We start from the raw sequence: 15674 nt of genomic DNA on the forward strand, positions 1-15674 counted from the left end.
TTAAAATACTCTTGTAAATGAGCCCTAGATGTCTGACAAACAGAGCAATAAATGAAAGTCAATAACAAAAACCAAAACAATGTCAAGCATTGATAAGTAAATAAAAGCAAAAATCAGATGAAATGGAAATGCGATGCAACATTGTGACTGTGAAATCTTCTTCTGGCATAGTGAAATTGCCTTAAGAAAGCACATTTGACCATGCCCAAAGAAGATCTCTGTTGGATCAAAATGTTGCATAAGATTCAATTGCTGGGAGCGATCAGTACAGTGATCTGATTTTTGCTTTCAGTTTGTTTTTTGATCCAGAACTCCTCACAAGGTTTTGCATACCATACATTCTGTTTGGCTTTAATAACTAAAAGTACATTTACAGATGAAAGTGAAAATCGCACTATGCAGAAGTGATGTGTATGTACATGTGTTTCAAGACCTTGAAACGGGATTTTACAAGTGAAGGTAAAGGGGTAATACTACAGCATATCTGTAATGTAGCTAGAATTTAAATTGTCCTAAAAGTAAAAGACAGCCAGTTAAAGGCAGCACTTGTACAATGAGACTGATAGGTTTGTATGGACTGGGACTAAATCATTTTTGTCACAGTTTAGACCACAACAATAAATAACATTAATTAAATTACATACATTTTATAACTACACTCAACAAAATCAAACATAATTTCACTTACATCTAATTAACATAACTTAGACTCAGAATTACTTTTTAAACCTCCCCAAGCCTGAAGATCTAGAGATCAATTTAACACTTAGGCTTAGGAATGAACTTGATTTGGGACTTCATAACCAAGACTTACTTGTGACTTGCAAAACTTTGACTTTTCCCACCTTTGTCAGTATCAATTCTGGACTAGCAGTAATAATTATAATTCCATATATGCTGTAGAGAAAAAAAATATGTTGTCAGACACAGTAATCGCAACACAAATATACAATTTAATGCAACAAAGCTCAGAGGTGTTGAGTCAACTCTGTGCTCATTTTGGGTAGTTAGTGGTGTGTGCGGGTGTCTTTCATGTATAGAAAGTAAGATGTGAATTGTATTATATTGTAGGATTGTTGCTTTTATCTAAATTAGATGATCAACTAACCAATATACTCTTAACATACTGCTAATCCAAAAACAGAGTTGGCTTGTTGCATCCTTTTGAATTTCCAAAAGTTCACACCTTCAGGTACTACTTTATGAATTTGTCTGGTAATTTAATGGTTGGGGCAATTTAATGCGTGATGGAATATTCTCAGATGATTGATTTAATCAGGTATGATTATCCCATTGGAGATTTATAGGAAAAGGTGTATATCACAATTGTGTTAGACTGTGGGCATTTAACCAATACACTGTTATACTGTTGATTCATTTGGTTTCCTCGTTCTGGTTTGTATGACTTATTACAAAGCTGTGACACACCTCTTGTGCCCAAAGGTGTTTGAGATGCATTCATGGGTCAAATAAAAATGGAATTTAAAGGGAATGGCCTCACATAACTAACAGTGATTGAGGTTGGTGTGCTGTAAAACCAAACCTATTTTTATTAAATTTATGAACCCAGTAACTTGATGTTGTACTGTCATCGATTTCCTTATTAGTTTAAGTTACAGGGAACATGTTTTAATAACGTCAGTACTGTTCTTAACAAGTAGTAAAAATCTCAACATCATGAAACTTAAAATGTTGTGTCTAAATATAACGATCTATCCAAACAAAAAAATCAATACACATTATATTAGTGAGTGAATCACGGTTTTATTACTAAACATATAAAAGTCATTCACCATTGGCTTCAACAAAACCTGAATCGAATCTGCGGGTCCAGAAAAGGTCGTAAAGTAAACTTATATTACTGGTTGTTGGTTAATGTAGTTTCCTTGCCCTTAGTAATCCTTCACTGTAAAGTATTCCTGTTTAGAATAAGACTTCATATCCCAGAGGTCACCGCGGTGTAGCACGTCGACTGACGGGACGCATTAGCTCACGCGGACTGTCTCTGGGAGTGCTGAGTCGAATATCCTCTCTGGCGTCTCACCGACTGAAACCGGCTGCTTTATTTCACCTGAATCGGAGACAAACAGTACACTTCGAGTTGGGACACCCTCAGTTACTCCAAGGGGTGACTCTAACACCGGGTTTTGGGCGGACAGTTGCGTAGACCAAGAACTGCGTAGCTCAAATCTAACTGTAGTGAAAATCCAAGACCCACGATGGACCCGAGAGACACTGCCCCTGATTCATGGGAACAAGAGGACGATGTGGAGGCCACAATCGACGGACAACTTGAACCAGCATTTACAAACCTAAATGTAAATGCTAAACCGTTTGTGCCCAATGTTAACGCCGCCGAATTCGTTCCGGCGTTAACCATGAAAGCACACTCGGAAAATCTCGATTCTGGTGAGTTCACAGTCACGTTGGGGGGCAACGTTAGCTAGCAGCTACTAACGCTAGCTAGCTGCTAAAGCAGCCTGGGCTGGGTAGTTGCTAGCTTACTAGCCACTGTACAGACACGCGTTCCCTGTAGCGCGACTAACGTGCTAGCTGTTTTGTTGATTGGTGTTGCAGTCATTTAGATGGTTTGTCTGACGTGGTTTTACTTGAACTACAAACTATATATCCTGTTAATGTTACTTAAGCCCACGACCGTAGAGTAATGTTGTTGCTTGTTCAGCACTGTCCTTAAAGTCATCAACCCAGCCGGCATTAGCTTGTTTCAACCAACCGGCGGCTGTTAGCTAACATTTTCGTTAGCTGGTGTGGTTTCACAAGTGAGCGCCTGAGTCGCTCAGTTGTAATGCGTTAGTTAACGCTTTAGCCAAGTGTTTCTTCTAACCAGTAATGGAATCAAGTAAGAGGTGCCGCTGACAGTCATTACTGTCTTATTTGTAACAGTCCAACTTCACCCGGGGATAAAAGCTAAGCTCGTTCGTTGGAAAGAAAGTAGTGGCAACGTGAGTGTTTTATATGACGTGGATGTTCTGACGCACTGCTGGTCAAGTGTGGAGCAAAATGTGTCATTGGAAACCGCGTGAATGCAGAGATCTGGCATGAAGACTGAATGCTGGAATAATAATAATAATCTTCACAGGAAAGCACTTCCATTTAACATTAGCCTGTCTTCTAACCACGAGAACACCTATTAAATTGCTTGATAAGACTCATTCATTATGTCTATGGTTTCAAAAACTTCCATTATTGTCCCCATATACACTGTCCCTTACCAAATGGAAGGTTGTGATCCAACGTAATGGGGATGCTTGACATGATAAACTGTTTTAAAACCCTCTATATGTGACAAGAGCATAGTGTTTATGGAACATAAAGGAAATCTACTTTATTTTAACCGCATTAAGTTTTCAAATTTCTGCAATGTTCTAACTAAATTTGGCCTGTAGCTGGTGGACTTTAGGATCATTTCAAATTAACTTCACCATTGTTTGTTTTTCAGTTGCTGTTGAAAAGATATCCACCATGGAGGCGTCAGAAAGTGCTGGTATGTATGGAGCCTGTGTTTGAGCGGGATGTGTGCCACATACATGCAGTTACTGCTTGCCTCATTGTCTTGACATGTGCAGGCCCACACTGAACGGACAGGATTAGCAAAGCCTATAGCGACTATTACATCATGAGTTACTGAGGCAGAGTAACTGTTCAGTTCAGTTTTTACCTTAAAGCTCCCTTCCCCTTTTCCGTAGTATCAAAGCAGTATTGACTGTATCTACATCTGCCACATGATTCCTTTTTGCAGATTGTATTTGACCACAAACTAACTGAATAATGTGTGCCAATCAGTCTTTTGTATATTTTCCGGCTGCATCTGGATCTTACTTTGTCACATGCACTTGGACTCTGTTTCATTATCACTTCAAACAGACATGGCCTTGTTTCAATGGATGATAATGCCACAAAATGCACAGGGACATTTTAGAGGGGCTTGCAGTAAACTTACCATTCAAAATCTGTGGTGAAATGTGATTCTTAAGAGAGACATTTGTGCTTCTTGCAATGAGATCTCTAGTATGTAATAGTGTGCAGCTACCTTCACATTTCACGATATTAATGGCTGAATATGGTGAAATCTTAAAATTGATAACAAAACAACAAAATATAGCATTAAGCCCAATGATACATTCACCAGCTATGCTTGCATTGTTATTGGGTCATTTAAGTCTGTGGTCATTCAAATAAAAGTATGTGGGTGCTTTAAATGGCTCTATTATTGCTTTAAACGTTAGTGCAAACAATATCACATGGTTGAAAGAAAAGGAAGAACAGAAATGTGGTTGGATGTTAACGGCTGATGACCACAACAGTTGAGGCGTGTGCACAGTCAACCCAGACAAGGTGGCCACACCTCATCAGGCAGTTTTCTGTAGTAGACTAAGACTAAGTTCAATTAATCTTTATTTATATAACGCCAATTCATAACAGCGTTATCTCAAGACGCTTTCCATAGAAAGTTAATAATTCGGAGCAAATAAAAGTCATGTAACTAATTAAAAGTGGCAAAACTAAGGGTTAAAATCTGCACACAGTAGCTAATGCTATATGATGAAGCATTAGCTAATGCTAAACATCTTCTGGCAGATTGTTACTACCCCCTGTAGTGATAATGCTTTAGTCCTTCTCATATGTTTGTCAATCCAGAAAATGTTTAAAGAGGCAAGATCTACAAATGGCAGTGAATGTGGCAGCTTCACTAAAGACTAATGCGGCTTGTAATACGAAAAAAAATATGAGATGCGCAAGAGAGTGGGTTGTCCACTGTTTGCAGGGGATTGGTCACTGTATCTGTTGTAGGGTTGCAGAGGGTTGTTACATTTTCTGGATATTAATTTATGCCTAATAAGTTATGCTTGGGGTTTCTGGGTATTTTGCACAATTTATAAGAATTGTTTTTTTTTTGTTTGTTTTTTTATTGAACATATGTGGAAAAGCACACTCTTCAATCATACGTACAGAGGAATTCCCAGCATTCCATTAAACAAGAGTTCAAAGGGAATTATTTTTTTTGTTGCTCAATGAAAATTTGCTGCAATGTTAAATTAGTCCACTCTTTTAAAGCTCAACTCAATTCAATTGGTTTTACATTTCTTTTAAAAGAGTCTACAATTATGTCTGCTTATGATGTGGTAAAAGGTTTGTTTCTATATGCATATGGCATGGTAACTGCAGCCTGAAAAAAACACCCCCTTTGCATTTATTCCTGGTATTTCCCTTAGTCTTATATATTTAAGTTAATTCCCCGAGTTTTCCAACCACCGACCCATCTGGGTTGTCCTTTATGCCTGATCCTATCAACATGTGTCCTTGGGCAAGGCACAAAAACCCAAATTACTCCCAATGGCTGGCCAGCACTTTGTGGGGGTGGGTATATGGGTATATGGATGAAAGACCACACCAAACTTTTTTTTTGTTTTCTTTTTAATTAGATATAATAGGTTTGGTAGAAAGTCGAACTGGAAATATACACTGAGACGAGATCTGTTATCTGCAGCACTGCTAAGTTTTATGTTAGAGCACTGTCATTTTTTCCTATTTTGCCTCTTTCTTTGGAGTTAAGTGTTCGTTGCTGTTGTAGCCCTGCACATCATTGAGTGAATTTGTCACACTGTTGCTGCACTGTGGTGTTTGTCCTCTAACTCCCCATTGATGTTTGTATCTCTATTACTTTTAAATTAATGGCAGCTATTGGTGCTCGTGCTGTCTGCTAACTATGTAACCGCTATGTGAAGGTTAACTGTATAGCAGGCTGTTGTCCAACATATGTGAAATCTAGTCAAACGCCACTAACCATCAACAATAGAGGACAATTTATTATACAAACCAGCCTACTAGCTTGAACATTGTACAAATGTTCCACGATTCTGCTGCTGCTAATTGACAATAGTGGAAAACTATTGGAGAGACCAAACATTTATAAGACATTTATAAGAAAGTGAGCATTTTTTGAAATTTACAAAAAATTGGTTTTTACATCCCATCTCTAGGTCAAGTCTATTTTCCTCAAGTTTATGTAGTGATTTTCACTGAAAAAATACCCCTATTTTTATTAGTGTCTTTGCTTCTTGTCTCTCCTTTTGCCACAAGAGACTGCTTACAGCAGTTTACAGTAAACAAGGTCTTATGTGACAAAGATGGCTCAAAATATTTCCAGTAAAAGAAAGCAAAGGGAAAAAAAAGGGAAGATACCATGCGAGTTTTCTTGTTGATAGTGGACTTTTTTGGTAAGTTTTCATCTATATTTCATCCAGTGTAGTTGCTTTAAGTAGCTTGTCAATATGGGAAAAAAAGGCCCTGATTGGTGGTGGTTTGTGTGGTTGTGCAGTTCCAGTGGAGAATGGCGATACAGAGATGAGCACAGAGGAGCCCTGGGACCAGAAAGAGGCCGAGCCAAATGAGGAGGAGCCAGGAGGCGGAGACCGGGGGCCAGAGGTGGCAGCAACAACAGAGGAGGCATCAGAGATGATGGAGGAGGAAGAGGAGGTGCCAGCACCCAAGGTTCCACCTACACAGCCAGATGCTCCCAAGAAGGAACATATCAATGTTGTGTTCATCGGACACGTAGGTTAGTGCACACACATGTCAATTGCAGGCCATTTAGAGGATCATACTGTTTGCCACATTTAAGGAAGTAAACATGGCTCTGAGGTCAGGTTTTACTTGAGAGTGTTGCTGTTGAGCAAACTGGCACACAAATGCCAATTTGAGCCTTTTGTGCCTCTGATTTCTCACATGCGCAAGTCCCAGCAAAGAACAGAGGGTGTAAAACAATTTATTGGCATGTCAGTTATGTTCAACTCTTTTTCCAGCTGCCATGTTTATGTTCTGTTGTTGTTTGTTTACTCAGTTGTCCAATGTGCAGACCATGATGCATACCTCACCTCAACACTGTTATCAGTGATCTACCCCCTAACAATTGGAATTATTGTAAATTGTCAGGCACATGCCTGCTGTTTGCAATCAGCATACAGCCACACCCCCATTTCTCTATACAGAGAAAGACGTTTACCTAGAGGCAGGAGTGAAAATGGGATGGAGTGATCAAGAACAGTGTTCTGGCATCTCAATGTTAAATCGCTCTGGGGCGTAGTCCAGTTGTGCTTGTGTTTGCAGAGCTGATCATGCTGTTAATGTTCCAAACTAATAGATGCAGTCAAAATGTTTCATTTCAATGGAACCAGTTGGCAATGTCTCATATACAGTTTGTACTTGCAGTAAAATTAGAAAAGGCCTGTCATCACTCAGCATAGACTGTTAATGTGTTAGCATGGTACCCACTGTTAAGCAGCATAATGACTCTGTCTTGCTGAGTCTTTTGTACATTACAGCACAGCCAATCACTGTTTTCTGTACAACAGCATAGATATGACAGCATAAACAAGGACAAACAGAGTAATGAGGAGATGATGTGTTGAAAAAGCACAGCAAGTCTCTCACTGAATTAGAGAAGTAAAGGGACTAAGAAAGGATACCAGAGCGAGACTGCGATAAAGCTTCAATATGCACTTAGTGTTTGGGGTTAGTATCTATATCTGACTTTTTTGGCTGCCAATGCAAAAGGTTCAGAAACCCCCCACTCATTTGGTTGCACAGAATAAAGCTAAACTTCAGAAAAGTCACAATTTTGTCTAATCTAACCCGTCCTCCTGTGCTTCTTTTCCAGATGCTGGCAAGTCCACCATTGGCGGACAAATCATGTGAGTGGCAGTCTCACTTTTTGGGTTCATTGCCTTTCCTTATAAAGGCCTTTGACATGGTGTGAACTTCTCTGTTGTTCCCTTCCTCTCGCGCAGGTATCTAACAGGCATGGTAGACAAGAGAACCTTAGAGAAATATGAGAGAGAAGCCAAGGAAAAGAACAGGGAAACCTGGTGAGTGATGTGATGGCCTAAAATTATAGTTGTGACATGAAATTATTCTTTTTATTTTTTTTCAATCAATCATAGATCATTAGCACAGATATTAGTAGTGGTATATATGTCACCCTCATACAATAAGATGTCATATTTCTTTCTCCCAGGTATCTCTCCTGGGCATTAGACACCAACCAAGAGGAGAGGGACAAAGGCAAGACAGTGGAGGTCGGCCGAGCATATTTTGAGACAGACAAAAAGCACTTTACCATTCTAGACGCTCCAGGCCACAAAAGCTTTGTACCCAACATGATCGGAGGAGCATCACAGGCAGACTTGGCTGTTCTGGTGAGTCCAGAGAAAATAAGTGTCGTTAAACAGTTGAGTTGAAGTGGAACATCGGGTCAAACCCCTACTAAAAGGCCTTTCTCTATTCAGTGGTCTTTAAAACTAATACGGCTTGGTGATTAAAATCAGCACAAAGTCCCTTAGCACAGCCCTGTTTGCAGCCCTGAAGAACCATGAAGACAAAGACACATCAAGCCATTAAAATGGAATGTTATTTTCAGTCAGTGTTCATGTCAGGAGGTTAGCTACATCAATGCTGTTTAAATAAAATCACAGTTTGAATGAAAGCTGCACATTCTATCTAAAAAGGTTTCTAAAATCAAAAAGGGTGAAAAGCATTTTTTGTTTTATTTTTAACTGTCTCTCTATTACTATTTAAAACCTTTAACATGTAGATATTATCATTTTTTTAAATATCTTGGTTAGCTACAACAAGGAATCCCCTTTTTAAGCCTCTTGTGTTTTTAGCATTTCTAGACAAAACCACTTACTAAATGAATGTTTTCACCCTCAGGTGATCTCTGCCAGGAAAGGCGAGTTTGAAACTGGTTTTGAGAAGGGTGGACAGACACGGGAGCACGCTATGTTGGCCAAAACAGCTGGTGTCAAGCATCTGATTGTTCTGGTCAATAAAATGGATGATCCTACAGTCAACTGGAGCCTGGAGAGGTGGGTAGAATGATAATAATGATCAAACGGTGAAGTTACAGTCTAGCAAACTGTTGCATCAAGTTGTCTTTGGAACCCACTACATTTAGTTGGTGTTCAGAAACAGTAACTGTAACAGATCAACCATGCACTTGAAAATAATTTTTGTTGCCTTTGTATATGTAATTTACTGCTCTAACTTGGTGTGGTGTGCACATTAAACCTTTATTTTACTTTTTATTTTATACCAATTGTATTTATTTTACTCCACTAGAAATGCTGTTTGCAAGTCAGTGATTGAGTGACCAGTGTTTCTGCTCTGATCTATGCCATGCAAAATAAGCCACTCCTTGTTACAGCCTTAAAATTTAAAATGGATAACCTGTGGACATTTTCAACGTCTCATAGTGCTATTTAGCTGTTTTTGTATGAGTGGGTTCCCGTTCTATTTATTGCATGTGTGCCCACTAGTACTCATACATGTTGCACACTCCTGGCAATGCCATTGTACTATTCCACTGAACAGTTGGTGGTAACATACCAAAGTATGCAGCAATGTGCAAGCAAAGGCAGGGGAGAAGAGCACCAGAAGCATGGCTATAAATAATGCTTTGGATGGAAATACTACCAACACATTTGTTAGACCTCAAGGATGCACACAATGCATTTTGATAAGTAAGCTTGAATGTAAACCTCCTTTTTGTTTATTAGAATGTATTGTAATTATTCATATATTAACTGTCCTGTTCTTCACTGTTACTATATTGTTCATTATTTGTCATATTCCTGTTAGTATTAAGTTTCTGTTACTACTTTGTTTGTTGTACGTACGTTCATTCTTATTTGACGCCCCTTCTGATGTTGAATTCTCAGGTATGAAGAGTGTAAGGAGAAACTAGTGCCATTTTTGAAGAAGGTGGGCTTCAACCCGAAGAAAGACATTCACTTCATGCCGTGCTCTGGGCTGACAGGAGCCAACTTGAAGGAGCCCACTGACATGTGCTCCTGGTATACGTAAGTCCTTATCAACTCCCTACTGTCAGTGTGGTTACTGTATAGTAATTGTTCTCATTTATCCATCTTCACTAACCACTGTTCATATTTGATGTCATTTCAGAGGTTTACCTTTCATTCCGCATTTGGACAGTTTGCCTAATTTCAACAGATCAAGTGATGGCCCTGTCAGATTGCCCATCGTAGACAAATATAAGGTAAAAATCAGTTTGGTTTCTGAGTCAATGATGGTCACTTTGTATGTACGCACTCAAAACCTCAGAACTTAAATGATAAGTTACCCTGCTGACTGAGCTCTACAGGAAACAGCAGTAAGTCTCTGTCAATCTGTCTCATCAGGACATGGGCACTGTGATTTTGGGCAAACTGGAGTCTGGGTCCATTAGTAAAGCACAGCAGCTGGTCATGATGCCAAACAGGGTAAGATCTTCCACAAGTCTTTACTTCCCATCAGCTAGAACCAAGAACAATGAGGGACTCAAATTGAGTTTGTCAGTGTAAATGCAGAAATCCAAATGCCTCACACTGCTTAATATTTAATTTAAAACATATTTACTCTTTAGAATATGGAAGTTATGCACTATTTATAGCCCCCTTTCCACTGCAGCAACTTTTCTCATTTACCCGGGATTTTGAAAAACCTCGGCGCGCCACCAAAATTACCCAGGGGGAAAAAACTTTCCCTCAACCCCAAACTTTCCCCGGAAACGTTCCTAGTAGCGAGGAGGAACTTTTCAGATTACCCAGAATTCTTTAGGGGCGGGGTGTGTGCTGAAGAACGCTGATTGGTGGAACACATTTGCAGCGTTCCTCACTTCCGTGTTTAAGCCAGTGTGGCTGCAAACTTTTTTTTACGAGAAGTGGACAGACTACAAGGTCCAGGCCTTTTTGAGTGTATTTGCAGAGGAAGAAATTCAGCGGGACTTTGAGTCGGTGACTCGAAACGGCAGAGTCTATGGAAAAATAGCCGATAAACTGGCAGAACTACATCATCAGCCTGATTTGAATAAATATACAGGAACTTTTAGGTGCGGTGGAAACGCAAACCATTGCCAGGAATTCTTTTACCCAAATAAATAAATTCCTCGTAATAAAGTTCCTGGAAATGTTGGTGGAAAAGGGGCTAATGCCATTAAGTCAATCCACAGACAAGCGTCATGTATCTCATGGCTGAAATACAGATACAATATGTCATACTGAACCAATTCTCGCCAATGAGTCATGAAAAAGGAAAAATATTTAAATGTAATTACTGACAACTGTCATCAACTATACGCTTTAAGTTAACACTTAACATTAAGTAACTTCTCAAATTTAGCTACTGCTGTTTGTGGTGTCTTTTGTTTCCATTTTACGTCAAACAAAGCAATTGTACACATCTTTATCCTTCATTCTGCTTCTCCCTGTCTAATTCCATGTTTCTCCACCCGTTGTCTCTCCTAACACAGCATTTGGTGGAGGTGTTGAGTCTCCTGTCAGATGATGTGGAGACAGATGATGCTGGGCCAGGTGAAAACCTCAAGCTGCGGTTGAAGGGCATTGAGGAAGAGGAGATCCTGCCTGGTTTTATCCTGTGTAATGCTGAGAACCTCTGCCACTCAGGGCGCACCTTTGACGCCCAGGTCAGTATCATGCAGCAGGTCCCCTGTAGTCCTAACCAGCAGCCACTGTATACAGCTTCATCACCAGCGATAAGGGTTGAAATTCACTGCCCACATGTAATTCAGAACACAGAAAAACTTGATGAATAGTGTAGCGTCTGTCTGGATGGCATGGAGGAGTCAACTAGTTAGCTAACATGCCGACTCTCCATTTTCTTTTTTCCCCATAATTTGAACCCTTTCTGCAGTGCTTCGTTCAGCCATTCATCTCCAGTATAGTGTGTCTCGTTCATGTCATTGCGCCTGTCAACTTCCCTTTTCAGGATATAAACACAAGGAACATACAAGGGATAATATTGGCTAAATAATGCGTAGCTGGTAAATAATTGTCCAGCTCCACCAATGTTTGGATAAAAGATGAGCTATAAAAATTGAGACAATCATCATTCCAAACACACAAGGAAGCTGGCTGGATTCATTCTGACAGTCTGTGAAGGCTTCAGTTAAATGAGACAGGATCCCATTTACCTGTTTATTTAGAATTCATTTCTAAACTATAAAATGGAACTACAGTAATAGCACAGGGCTCCAAATGGTTTGTTGGCATCACTTCATTTCGGATTCTGGCTGTAAGACAGTTGTAGTGATTAATATCCTTAAGGTCAAATATATCTTTTTCACACCACCTTAATGGGTGGGATCCCACTGAGGAACCATACCCTGGTTGTGAGATTAGGAGGTCCAGCTGGTGTGTTAGTACCTTCTTCCCCCATTACCACTGTGTGGAAAACTGCAAGTGTGCTGCTCAGCAGCTAACAGAGTAGTCTGAGAAATCAGCAGGTGCATTTGGAGCGCTTGTACTGTAAGTGAATGCTGTTACAGTTTGTGCCATAACCACTCACTCTTTTTCTCACAGATTGTCATCATTGAACACAAATCCATCATCTGTCCAGGTTACAACGCAGTCCTTCACATTCACACCTGCATTGAAGAAGTACAAATTACGGTAAGACCTAAACTAACAGAATAGTTTGTAAGAAGACATTTGAACAAATTAAGTGTGATATTGTTTATTGTAATGCTTTTGATTTAACTGATGTCGCAGTTGGATGTTTTGGATGATTGATTGAATTACACTAGTGTATGTGCTGATATTTTACTATTTCCTCTTCGCTCCATCTGCAGGCCTTAATTTGTCTGGTAGACAAGAAGTCGGGAGAGAAGAGCAAGACACGGCCACGTTTTGTCAAACAGGACCAGGTCTGCATCGCCCGTCTGCGCACAGCAGGAACCATTTGCCTCGAGACCTTTAAAGATTTTCCTCAAATGGGACGGTTTACCTTACGGGACGAAGGTAAGGCTTCTGCAGACTCTAGGAAGACACATGTCTAATAGTTTGTGTGAATTTACTATAGAAACAGTACATGGTAGTACATACATAGTACATACTAGATGTACACTAAAATAAAAAAGAATAAAAGTAGAGAGAATAAAAAAAAAAGGAAGGCGCATAGTACTAATGAAGGTGCTGTGAACATTTAGAGCAGGTCTGTCTGTAATGCTAGATATTCAGTCCACCCCATGGAAATTAAATGGAGGACATATGAAGCACTAGAAAACTATTTTCAGTGTCTTTTCGTTTTCAAAATTGAGCTTTTAAACAAAATTAAATCAACATCCAGCATAATTACTCCAGATTGCTTTCTCATTATGTATTTTTTAACCTCTTTAAGTCAGTCACTATAATAGTCATTTCAGACAAATAAAATCCTGTCTACCTCTGTGCACAGCAGGATATTATGAATCGGTTTGAGTGAAGCTGAGACACAAATGTGACAGAATGTTTTGCTTGTGTCTCAGGTAAGACCATCGCAATTGGTAAGGTGCTGAAGCTGGTTGCTGAGCGGGACTGAAGAGGACGGAGCTGCCTGAGAGTCCTAGTGAGAAGGTACGGGTGGAGCTCGGTCATAACCCGCCCACACTGTCAGCGGCGACGGCACCTCCCTGCCTCGCCCCCCTTCTGCGTGCCGAAGATCAGCTTCAGAAAAAAAACTCATGTGAAAAAGAACCTGTTTTTAAGCAAATGACAAACCAAGATGAAGTCCACACGAGTCAGCTTTCTCATATTGAGAGCTCAGCTATGCCATTTCTGGGTTAGCCCTCCCTCCACCTCTCCCCACCTCCCCACTCTGGTCTACTCATCATTACATGATTTTTTTTTTTCTTCCAGATATTTTTTTTTCTTGCTTTCATAAATGACAATGACAAATGGCAGAAGTTATATCTGTAAACAGATGTGGACCAGGGTTTTGCTTGGAGTATAGAAAATGATTTTCAGAAGTTAAATTGCAAAAGAAGTTGCTTGAAAGAACTTAACCAGTTGAAACCAAAATGTTATTCTTGGGTGTACATGTCTCCCTTTGCTTTTACCCACTATTTGGTTTCTCGTGACGTTCTGGCAGTGTGCTTGAGCGTGGTCAAATGTTATTAAAGCAAACAACTATGACAATAAAATAATAAATTGGGAAAACAAAGAGTGTTAATTTCCAGATCACATTCCTGTTTCATATTATACAGATTTGCCTTTTTCTCACAACCTTAGAAAAGCCAGAGTGGTACAGTAACTTGGTTGGATCTACGTTATGAGGAGCAGCTGTGGCCCAGGTGGAGCGGGTTCGATCCTGGGCTGCTCTAGGCTGGAGCTTTGGAGTGTGAATCACTGAATCAAATGTCAATGTCTTAGTGTTTGGAGCGGTCAAAAAGACTAGAAAGGTGCTATAGAAGTACAGTCCACTTACCAATATTGGTTTATCAGATATCAGTCTTTACATACTGTATGATGGTTAATAGTAAATGGACTGTAGTAGTATTGTCCCTTTCTAGTTTTTTTTTTTTTTTTTTTTCAACCACTGAAAGCACTGTAAAACTACATTTGCCTATTCACTCACTGACGGGCTAGTATGCAAGCTGCCAACAATAAGGGGAATCAAATGACTGGTCCTGTAATTAGTGGATTGCCCGTCGTACTGCTGAGCCACAGCAAGTAACAAATGTCTAAAGATGCTAATGAAATGCTAAAGATTTGGTTAAGATTTAGCAAGTGTCTCCATTAGTTTGTCCATCAGAGAGCACTGTCGAGACTATTTGCACTGTAGAATGTCCTGCTCACTACGTGTCTTGGGCGTAGTTCTTTAATAACCATATTTAAGGTTGCCTTAAAATATGTCAAAGTGTTTTCAGTTTTAAGAGATGTTAAGTGACCGTTAGGTAATTAGAAGTGCAGCAGTCATTCTGGCCTGATTAATTCCACCAGTAAAAGCGCAAACACACCAGCAGGTAGTATCTGCACTGCTCACTGCCACTGAGAGTAATGAAATTGGTTTGCCCTTTCACTATAATCATAATCAAACCTTCCTGATCTATATTACAGTGCGTTGAGTCTCACACCTTTCATTGTGTGTTAATGACAGGTCAAAGATTAAAATAACATGAAAAAGGATTTTAGCGAAGAGTAAGTTTACCAGCAAATGGTAAAATGAACTCCTCTTAGTTGAAATAAAGGTGAATGCAGCTGGATTATATTTGACCAAGAGGCCTTATTTTAGCAGTAATCATGTTCTTGTATTTCAAACATACAGTTGTAACTATGCGTATCATGTCAGTCATGAGTTCCAATTATTTCTACAATTTATCTTTATCTGTGATGGAATGATCGCGTTGTGTCACGGCCACAATCAGGAAGATGTAAACTGTCATCTGCTCCTGAGAGGAAGTCAGGCTGATTATGAGTCAACCAAGAATCACCAGAAAGCAGCTCCACCATGAATTAGAAGCTACTGGACCACAGGTGTCAGTGTCCACAGTCAAACGTGAAGTTCTTGGTCAGATGACACAGAAATTGAGCTATTGGGTGCCAAAGACCAGAAATGTGTTTGGAGGATAGAGGACGGGGCCTTTAGCTCCAAGAACACCACACCTACCTTCTCGCATGGAGAGTGTGACAATCACACTTTGGGGCAGATTTCTAACCTTACAAATTTAATACTATTGACTTGTGGGAGTGCGGGATCCACTCTTTTTTGGAGCTCGACCCCTATCAGGGATTTAATGTCAGCATGTCGGCTGTTGCTACTTGAATAAACTTGTCTACCCTGATAATTAGACTGAATCCCAGTTTTATTTCACCTCACTATGC

General features: G+C 39.8%; 1 protein-coding gene across 1 annotated transcript; it reads left to right on the plus strand.

Annotated features, from left to right (window-relative positions):
- Positions 1–1992: 1992 nt before the first annotated feature.
- gspt1l (G1 to S phase transition 1, like) lies at positions 1993–14013 on the plus strand. Its single transcript, XM_070847930.1, has 14 exons — positions 1993–2409; positions 3461–3505; positions 6341–6580; positions 7679–7712; positions 7809–7886; positions 8036–8216; positions 8731–8885; positions 9738–9878; positions 9982–10075; positions 10218–10298; positions 11327–11500; positions 12396–12485; positions 12665–12833; positions 13340–14013. Exons 1-14 carry the CDS (start codon positions 2220–2222, stop codon positions 13390–13392), a joined length of 1725 nt encoding a protein of 574 aa, XP_070704031.1. The 5' UTR covers positions 1993–2219; the 3' UTR covers positions 13393–14013.
- Positions 14014–15674: the final 1661 nt, after the last annotated feature.

Source organism: Pempheris klunzingeri, chromosome 17 (assembly GCF_042242105.1).
Source record: "Pempheris klunzingeri isolate RE-2024b chromosome 17, fPemKlu1.hap1, whole genome shotgun sequence".
Taxonomy (NCBI): Eukaryota; Metazoa; Chordata; class Actinopteri; order Acropomatiformes; family Pempheridae; genus Pempheris; species Pempheris klunzingeri.